The sequence below is a fragment of the Geospiza fortis genome, unplaced genomic scaffold (assembly GCF_000277835.1).
Source record: "Geospiza fortis unplaced genomic scaffold, GeoFor_1.0 scaffold53, whole genome shotgun sequence".
In the NCBI taxonomy this organism is placed as follows: Eukaryota; Metazoa; Chordata; class Aves; order Passeriformes; family Thraupidae; genus Geospiza; species Geospiza fortis.
Window position 1 is genome coordinate 1,971,656 of NW_005054305.1, and position 10,428 is coordinate 1,982,083.

Genomic DNA, 10,428 nt, shown 5'->3' on the forward strand with positions numbered 1-10,428 from the left:
AGATGTGTAGCTTCTGTTTCTATGTGAAATACAAATTTAGCAATCAGTTAGAAATAACACCAAAACAAACACTACCTCTCAACCCCAAGCACTGTAACTAGTTAGTCTTTTTAAACAAGGTGACAAAAACACGAATAAGATATCTCGGTGCTTTTAGTGCATCCACTCTTGAAGACTTCAGCTTTGAAACCAAAAGAATAGTAAAATGCTTCAGTACAATCCCTAGAGCAAGAGGGACGTGGCCATACTGAGATTCAAGTGAAGGGCTGCAGATGTATTGCAAAGAATCTTAAGGGTGTCTGGTTCAGGAAGAGAATGAGGGATCTGGTGGTGCTTAGTCTGGAGAAGAGGAGGCTCAGGGAGATCTTAAGAGTGTATATAAATACCTGATGAATGTTGTAAAGAGCATGGAGCCAGGCTCTTTGCAGTGGTGTCACGTGACAAGGCAAGAGACAATGGGCACAAATTGAAATACAGGAATTTCCACTGAAACAGAAGAAACAGTTTTTTTCCTAGGGATGGTTGCATATGCTGTGTTGTGGAGTATGTTTGTGGTGGTGCTCAAAACCTTGACTGGATATGGTCCTGGGCAGCCAGCTCTAGTTTGCCCTGTTTAGAGCAGTGGTTGTTGGAAGAGACAATTTCCAAACCTTTCTTCCAACCTCAGCTATTACATGTTTCTGGGAAATGATCAAACAAGAAGGCATTTCCTTCAGTTTTGCCTTTCCAACTGTTGATTTTTCTTTGCCACAGATGGCTCAGCTGTTGGGTGTAAGCGACTAATAGCTTTATAGTGAATTTGGCATTCATTTCTGAAAGCATCCCTGCTGGAGGGGGCAAAATCTATTTTTTTTTCTTCACTTAATTTCAAATTGATCTGGGATTTTTTTAAGGGCAAGTGATTGGGAAAATTCTGCATTACTCTAGCTTCTTAGTGCTCATTTCTGTCTAGTGCTACAGACTGAATGCTAGTGCTTCTCTCTTCTATTGCTAATTTTTTTCCAAACAGCAGAATTTGATTATTTTTTTTTTATAAACTTGTGGCTGTTCGCTGTATTTAGAATGGGTGGATGGAAACTCTGTGACTGATCATTTTTACTCTGCTGTAGCTTGGCAGAGCTGTAAGGCTAAAGACTTGGGATCAGTTTTTGTGGAAGGCTTGGCAGAGCTCATGCTGGTGGGTTACATCTGGTCTGTCTCTGGCACATTCGTTTTAGAAACAAAACCAGAATAACAGTAAAATGCTTCAAAAATGGTAACAGATTTTCATGAAGCTAATGGCATCTATCCAAGAGAGCTTAATTTTTTTCCCATATAAAAAAAGAATAGAGACAAGCACTTAAATTTTCCAGTGTACAAAATGTGTAGGTCAAAGCAGTAATTTTTAGGCTGCCACACACAGTTGAGCCCAGTAACCTTTGTGATATAATGTGTGTTGATAGCTGTACTCCAGAGATAAAATTCTAGGTTGCCCTGTGTATTTTGATAAACCCATTTCTGACCCTTTTTAACTTGTAGTTAAAAGATTTCTCATTTTCTTTCTCTCCTTTGTATAGATGGAAGGAAGCAGACATAGCCTTCTCAACTTTTTAAGCTAAGAAAAGGTAGAATATTTCAGGAACAGACTGCCAACCAGAGATACGAGGCAAAGTCCACTATCTTTTCCCCTCAGTGGTACAGTCTGATAGGGTATAAGCAGCAGCCTTTCTTTATTGTTAAATTTCTAGTATGTGGTTTCAAGTTATAATGATGTGCAACAGAAGTCTGTGTAGTGATGCAGCAAAGTTTTTAGGTTTTTTTCTTTTTTCTTTTCCTTCCACAGGTATCAAACATGATGGGACTATGTGTGATACTTGTCGACAGCAGCCTATCATTGGCATCCGATGGAAATGTGCTGAATGCACAAATTATGACTTGTGCACAGTTTGCTATCATGGGGACAAGCATCACTTGAGGCATCGTTTTTACAGAATTACCACACCGGGGAGTGAAAGGTAAAACCTATCTTTTTCCTCATGAAATCAAGTAGAAACAGGTATTTGTGGTTAACTTTGAAACTGAACATTTGGTTACTGAAATTTGGATTAGGTAAGAGAGTAAGAGGCTTGAGGTTAGATTCTGTTTCTGGGAGACAGCTAGGATAAGTCCTTGGATCTTGGAAAACATGGAAATTTTAGGAAGAACGGAATACAGAAAAAAGTTAGGATATGATTATTCAGTTTTGCTTAATCTCCTTGAGGCTTTCCTAGTTTTTAAAACAAGCCTTTAAAACAAAGGCAATTACCTCTATGCTGTGTGTAATCACAAAAAGATTTGTCAATGAATTCTGAATGTGAAGGTTTAATTAGGTTCAGTAATGGTGTGGACAGACTGAGGGAAAATACCCTCCTTGAAGGTTATGGAAAACAGAATGATCTGGACTTTGACTTGAACTGCTTAAACTGCTCACTACAGGAAGCAGAGAAAAGATGCTATGAAGGGTTGTTCTATTCTTGCCTTGGTTTTCATGTTCTTAAGCATCTATTATCATCTCTCAGTGGAGAACTCAGAACAAAATTGCATTTAGTGTGTCCTTGTATAAGTGTTCTTGACTCTAAATAACTTGTCTCAGTCCAAAGCCCCTCTTTGTCAAGATTCATCTACCAGTTAAGTGAGAACAGTGATATTTGCCTGCTGCTAAATACTTGGAGAGCTATGGAAAAACACTGTGTAAAGGCTACACACTGTGGTGGCACCTCTATGATGTTTCCTGAATGGTCTTTCATTAAATCATCAAAATATTTTTTTTTTTTAGATATGGTACTCATTTGAATGTGACATCTGATGTGTAAGACAACATTTATATCTTCTTCTTGGAGAAGTTAGATTTACAAGTATGCTGTAAATTAGTGGTGTGCTTTAATCAGTTCTTTTACAGTTAAGGGAAGTGGCTGGAGCACGCAGCCTGAGGTCTCAAATTATGTCTTACAGGGTCTGTGTTTACATTGTCAAGTGCTTGCTTAAATGTTTTAACTGTGGCTCAGATGCCCAAGTCAGTGGCTTAATCAAAACATAAGAACTTTTTGTTGGTTTTTTTTTTTTTTTTTGGAGGCTCACACCAGTAGCTTTAGGTACCAAATGGGTATCATAAACTTACTCTCAATTGCAGTGTTGAATGCAGAACAAGACTTAGAAGTTGGACTTTGAGATGCTGTCTTAATGTAGTTAAAGGAGAATAGGTGACAAAATACATATGTTTTCTATTTATTTGGTTTTTTTTTAAGTCTGGTTGCTTTTGAGAATGCTTGCCAGACTTTTTTTCTTTCTTAAGCTGAGGTTTCCTTTGTAGTTTTAAGAGGCTGGTTATGGTGAATGCAGTACAAGTTTTAGTTTTGAAGATAGATTGTACACTGTGAAAAATTGCTGGAAATTTTTTGCATCTTGTCACTTTCTTCCTTTCTTTGTTTACTTTCACTGAGCTCTTATCTAGAAAGCAGCTTCTTCTGCCAAGGAGCTGTTTCTATTGGATCAAGCTTAGCTGAGAATAAATGATGGAAGCTAACTATTTTAGGGAGGAGAAAAGGGCAAAACAGTGCTGTTGAATTTGAGGGATGTCTCACAGGAAAAATGGCAAGAGAACATGTAAGAACATTTTGATGAAGGGAAGCATAAGCTCTTACTGTTTCATTTTTGGGTCTGGGATATTGTATGGGTGGCATAATGAAGTAATGTATGTAGGTTTTTGTCTCAGTTTTGTAAGTTAAGGAGCCTCTCTAAACAAGATTACTTTGTGGTTTTGGTAACTTTTATTTTTCTTAGGAAAAAAATGGCCAATATTTTCATGTGCTTTTTACATTGATTGTAACAGTTGAACTCTTTCCTTGTATGCCATCTGCTGGATGTTAAAAGTTAGCAGGATGCTGAGAAATTTCCTGAAGTGGTCAGGAAACATTCCGAATGTCAGCTGAAAAATTCTTTTGTCTGGCAACATGTTCCTGGTATGAAGTAAGAAGACTTGTTACATGAAAATTGGTGGCTTTTGAGATGATTATTTATAGTTAAATAATCGTGAACTGTTCTATTTAGGTTTATCTACTTCAGTTCTGCTGAAGTCAGAAGGAAAAGAGGTTTGCTTTGAAAAAAACTACATAATATGACTGAAAAAATGGATGCTACTATAATGACTTAAATTTGCCAAGAGATGCTATAAAAATGTGTAGAAAAGCTGGGGGAAGAGGGAAAAGAGATGCTCTTAGTAGCATAATTCTGAGTAAAAGTAACAGGGTGGTTGTGGGGCAGAAATATTGGCTTAGAGTGCATCTAAGAGAAACACAGATGTGTTTATATGGCTCTGCTTTTCCTTTAATGATTATAATAATATAAGTACAGATCTATATACAAGCATTTATAGGATGGATGCTGGTAGTAGGAAGTCTGGAGAAAAATTGTTAGAATTTTAAAAACTAATTATATACATTCAATGAATCAGATTCTGGAAGTTTATGGGGTTTTACCTTTGTACTACTTGTGTGAATCGTGCACTGAAATCTGCAGTTGTGGGTTATTTTTGGTTTAAGATACTCTCCTTCCCGTCCCCAAAGATTTGTTTTGGACTTCCTTTATTATGTTGACATTTGTGGGTTCTTCTTTTAATAACTTCAGGGTATTGTTGGAGTCTCGACGTAAATCAAAGAAAATTACAGCAAGAGGAATCTTTGCAGGTGCCAGGGTGGTGCGAGGAGTTGACTGGCAATGGGAAGATCAAGATGGTGGCAATGGGCGTAGAGGAAAGGTAAGAATAAAACTGGTTTAAATAAGAAGCTGCACCTCTTTTTGCTCATGTAATGGCCTCAGTTGCCTTTTTAATTGTAGAGCAAAAATACAATAATGAAAACTCGTATTTTAGTTGTCTGGGCACTTTTTGATCTTGTTTTGTAATATTTAAGCATTTTGAAAGAGGAGGCTGTGTACACCATAGCCAGTTCTTTTACATTTTAATTTGCATTTTTTACTGTATCAGCACAGATTTTTTAAAATTTCTTAATTTTTTTGGTCATTTTTGTCTGTTTAAGATTGATTTGTAGCAACATTAAGATCTTGAGCATATTTCAGCATTACTAGAGAGCTGGTATAAAAAAAAGAGCTATCAAGAGTAGCCCTTTCTAGTCATCACTGAATTCTGTAATCTTACTGCTTATGGGCCAGCACATTTGTGTATCTCTTGCTCTTGGTTTTCAGTGCTGGCACCCTAGGGTTTTGTTTTTCACATAATGATTATAGGGATTTCTCCAGTTTAAAATGAAAAAGCTTTGCAAGTTTTGGGTGTGGTATTATGTTACTGGCTTAGGACAGTCTAGGAGTGCTTTTGATGCAATGCTATAGTAAAAAATATTTGTATTTATTGAAAATTCTATGGAATAATAAGTTACTAATCATAACATTTGTATATTTTACTTTTACAACTTCTATTTACCTTGAAAACTGATGAAGGTTTGTTGTAAGTATGAACTTACAACAGGCAGTGTAAAATACACTATGACTTTTATCACCAAATTTGAGAATTGGATGCCCTTGTGTCTTGGCAACCTGGTGGTTTTTGTTAAATTTATTTTTAATACACTTAAACAGCATTTAAAGGAGAGTGAAAAGTTCCTGACTATGATATTTAGCCTATTTTATATTATTGTTTAGCTTATTTCATATCCTGGACATTTATGGAAGCCTTAGGACTTTTGGGGATTTAATTTTGAATTTTTATTGAAAGGAAATAGTAAGTCTAAATCTCTTAAAACAAGAGATATTTAAATGCAGCTTTTTTCTTTTAGATTATTTACTCCCATGTCAAAATACATTGAAATCTCTGAAACTTTGCAAAATAAGAGTCTTATCCTGAACAGTCTGCTTTGTGTACTAAATTTGTATTAGAGAGATTGTTTAGCTGTACATCTGAAAATATATATAAATGCATATAAATGTTTTTAAATGTGGAAAGGTAGGTCGTAGCTAGCAGAAACACTGTTTAAATAAATATAAGTAAGAGTGAAAGCAAAATCTGTAAACTGATTTTTTTTTCTGTTTTTTAAATAATGGAAGTGTTTTCAGAATTTGCTGCATGGCCTCCTGATTTCAGTAATGTCAGGGAAAGACATTTTCACTCTCCTTTTATACTGTTGTTAATCATACTGGCTCTGGAAATAAAACTCTGTCTCTTAACATAGTGCACAGCCACCAGGCTAATGCAAGTTAAAGCAGTCATATTGAAGCAATTAGAATAGTTTTCATCCTGTTTCTCTTAGTTAAATGATGCTTCTGGTAAAAACATATCAGAACAGTCCAGATTTTGTTCTCTGGTTGTGTAGTTAGATAACCTCCAAATATACAAAAGAAAAATAGGCCTACAAAGTATATATTCAGACTGCTGTCTTAACACACCCAGGGAACATTTGCATCAAGCAGAAAACATTTTCAGAACAAATTTTATCAGGTTTAGTAAAACTACAATATCATTCATTATTTTGAAGAGATGAGTAAATTTTGAAGTTCAAATAGTGCTTCTGAGTCTTTGCTCTAGAAACCATTTTCTTATTTTCACAACTGAATAGGTAACTGAAATCCAAGATTGGAGTGCATCGAGTCCACATAGCGCAGCATATGTTCTTTGGGACAATGGTGCTAAAAACCTTTACAGAGTTGGCTTTGAGGGCATGGTGAGTATAAAGGAACACAAAGGGTAAAATGCATGGTGGGGGAAGGGCAGTAAGAATAACTTGTGCTTTATGGTCCTGCTTTTGTAATATGCTTTGTCAGTTTGCATGCTGGTAGTCAGGTCATTGGGAATCCAGCTGTAAGGGTCATGCATATGTATTAGTAAGGAAATCTGATCTGGGAATTTACTAGATGTGAATAACTACAAGTTAAGAGCTGCTTTCTGACGCAGTAAATATTTGCTTCACACACATTTATCTTTCTGTGCTACTGTTGTGTTTAGATTAAAATTCAGAAATGAATGGCAAGCATAGTTAAAAACTTTTTTAAAAACCCTGTTTTTCCACTCCTGAACTATTCCGTTGACTTCAAATTTTGGTATGATTACTGCAAGATTTGCAGTTTTAAAATTACTTCAGTACTTGGAATGCTATTGAGAGCAATTTTATTTTTGCAAATGGAAAGGTGTTGAATTAAATTACGACCTTAATTTGCTTAGCGCTAAATTTTTCTGTTTCCTTTTGAATCTTCTCCTGCAACTTCTTCAGCTTTAGAAAGAAAATGGGTCAGACTCTAGCCTAAGTGCCTTCTGTTGCTGGGTTTTCTTATACTAATGTGGGTCAAGGAAAGGTTACTTTGATTATCAGCTGCTTAAAACATCTTAATTAGCATTTTCTCTGCATGATTTTTGTTTGATTGTGAAGGGGAAAACCATGTTAATTTAACATTTAAGTGTCATCTTGTCAGATGTGTAACAGTAATAAAATGTTAAACAATGACCAGTTACTTTTTTGAATGTAAACTATTTGACCTTATAGCCTCAATTACAGCTAATTTTAATACTTAAAATGAAAATAAATACCACTTTTGCAGTAAATACATATTTTAGTGTTACATTTAAAAAGAGTAAAGTAATTTAGTGCAGGTCAGCTTTTTGATGCATTAAGATCCTGGGGGCAAAATATGAGTCAGTATTAAATTATGTGCTTCATGGTGTCCCCCAGTTCTAAAGAAAATTCTTTATATACTGGCAAAAATGAATGTAGTATAACATTAAATCAATGTTTGGTGTCTTCTCTCTTGTGATACATGGAAAGGTAATGGTTACAAAATCTAGATAGAATGAGATACAGATCAACTGATTTTTTTGTTGTTGTGGTTGTTATGACTTCAGTTGCTATGTTAAAATCTTTGGACTACATAATAAAAGTGCTGTGATTTGAAGATTCCTTCTGCTCTCATGAAAAAAGTACATTTGAGATAAGTTACATTCTGCTTTGAAATAGTTATTCCCTTAATTAAAAAGAAGTTATTATTTTTAAATCAACAATACTGTGTGTCCCAATTTTTGCCACCTTTGAAAATGTTAACTATTTCTAGCAAACTCCATTAAGTACTGCAGCTGTAAATTTGAAGGGGTGATGGTTGTCCTTCACACAAGTTTTGTAGAAATATAGATATTTGCTTAATTTAAAAAAAAGCCTGTTAAACTGTGTGTGAGACTATGTATGTAGATGTTCTTTTTAGAATAATAGAGAAAAAATATGTACACATGAATGTACAGAAAGGATAGTTGGAGGCTGTGTAAGTGGTGCTTACCTGATTGTAATCCATTCCTACACTAACTTTATCTTTGGGGTTTTCAAAAAATGCAATTTTCAAAAAATGCAATTTTCACTTCAGACAGAATGGATTCTTGAATATCTATGAGGGTCGTTTGAATGTAATGCTCAATTTTTTAACTGGTTAGTAATTTGTTAAGTGTGCAATTCGTTATTATTGTTTACTACTATTTATGTGCAGTTATGTAAAGCTGATACTGTCAAAAAGTTCACATAAAGTTGGGGCAAACTTGTTTTGGTACTTGGAAATTGGTTTAAAAACGTCCAGAGAATGTGGAATCAACAATACTCAAGAGTGTGTAGCCATGTAAATACAGCTGGGAAGAGACCCTGACTTGCAAATGGGTAACACTTGACTCATGCTAATGGAGCTGATTAAAGAAACACAGCTCATTATTGTAAGTCAGTGTTGTTGTTTGATAGCTTATAGGCTGCATCTGGTCCTCAAAATTAATCTATCTGGCCTGCCAGCTTTGGAGAGATGAGGTTTGGCTGGTGGGGCAGCAGGTGCTGACTGAAAATATGCATTTATTTCTGGTCAGATACTTGGAGGTTTTATTTGTGTTTGCTGTGTTTAAATATGAAGTGGCTGAGAAGTGCATCTTGCCTCTGTTTTTTTTTTTCTGAAGTCTGACATTTAAGCCTGGGAGTTTCTGTTGCCACACGTCACAAATTCCCGAATTGAAATCTGTGTTTATGATGTGGTTAGGTCATATAAAATGTTTGCTACATCCTCAGTAAGAATGAATTACTGTTGGCTTATATGGCTCGTTATGCTACTCACGTTTCTTACCTATATGTATTCGGAGTCCTGAGCCAAAATGAGCTGTCAACCAAGTAACCTGCTTTGGGCATTTTTTCGTTTCTAAAAATGTGTGGCCACATCCTTTTGCAAGAAAGAGAGGTCATATAGAATTAAAAAGTTAATGGGAAGATTGTGATTTTGCTTTTGGGACTTGTGGCTGGATTTTATTTGTTCATATCACGTTAGCTGAGGATGTAAAGCTGGTGGCTTCCCTTGGTTTTCAGTGGAAAATAGTTCCAGCTACAGTTTCATCATTTAGGAATCTGTTTCTTTCAGAATTTCTTTTCTCTGTACCACTTGCCTTTTTTTTTGCTGCAGTTAGCCTCTCCTAGTTTCTCATTTTGGTAGATTTTGCTTTCATCTGCGTAGCCTCTGAAAGAAGTATCTGTAGTTATCATCCATCACTGTCACAGCAATATGTAAGCCATCTGTGCTGGTGTACTTTTTTCCACAAATTCCAAATAGTGAGTGCATAAGGGAAGTTGAGATTGCCTGTCTCCAGGTGATTGATAATTAATGTCTGTTCATCAACTTTTATTTGGATTACCCATGAAGTTATTATTTGAAAATGCTCTAGAGGATTTTAAGAATTTCTTGTTACCACTTCCTTCTTTTAAATAAAAGCAAGGTAAATATCTTGATATACTAGGCATTTTATGTGAGTGTTATAAAATACACTTCTTCCACTGTAGTTAAAACTGTTAGATCTGTAATGTCAGTCAAATCTTCACTTCTCTGGTCATTTATCTTGTGCATTTATTTGCATTTGTCAGCAGACTTTGTTTTGTTTCTTTTTGATGTAGTCACATATCTCCTGTAGTCTTAACCAAGTCAAGTTTTTCATCTTTCTGTGTTGTGAAGAAAAATATTTCCATTAAGGAGAAATGTATTTACTGATCATTTTCCAAATTTTATTTATAGTATTAACTGACAAGGTTAGTGTCTTCCTTAAAAAAAAAAGTTACACACACAAGGCTTTTTTAAGTGCCTATAATAAATAGTAAGGTTACAAACCATTCACCCACTATTTGCCTGAGGTCTGGTTTCCTCTTTAAGAAACTGTTATTATTGTTTCTGTGCCTCACACATTTGAAACACGGCATTTCTTATAAACCTTTAGCTAAAACATACGGATTTATCCAGTCTCTCGTTGCCTTAATCCGGTGACAAAGCAGCATGCACTGAACTTTTTCCATTTGCCTCCAAAGGGCTGATTTCCTTGCCAAAAGCTGTTGTGAGTTTAAAGACTTAAAGTGACCTTTACTGTGTGTATTCAGTGCTACCTTGAACAATTGCAGCCATGGCACTATTCCTGCT

The 10,428-nt window shown here is 35.4% G+C and overlaps 1 protein-coding gene across 1 annotated transcript in view; it reads left to right on the plus strand.

Moving 5' to 3' along the window:
- The window catches only part of MIB1 (mindbomb E3 ubiquitin protein ligase 1), a 77,275-nt gene that overhangs the window by 7,813 nt on the left and 59,034 nt on the right, over window positions 1-10,428 (plus strand). The window contains exons 2-4 of the mRNA XM_031066604.1: window positions 1,823-1,994; window positions 4,642-4,771; window positions 6,582-6,686. Coding sequence (XP_030922464.1) covers window positions 1,823-1,994; window positions 4,642-4,771; window positions 6,582-6,686 — 407 coding nt within the window. The remainder of the gene's footprint in view (window positions 1-1,822; window positions 1,995-4,641; window positions 4,772-6,581; window positions 6,687-10,428) is intronic.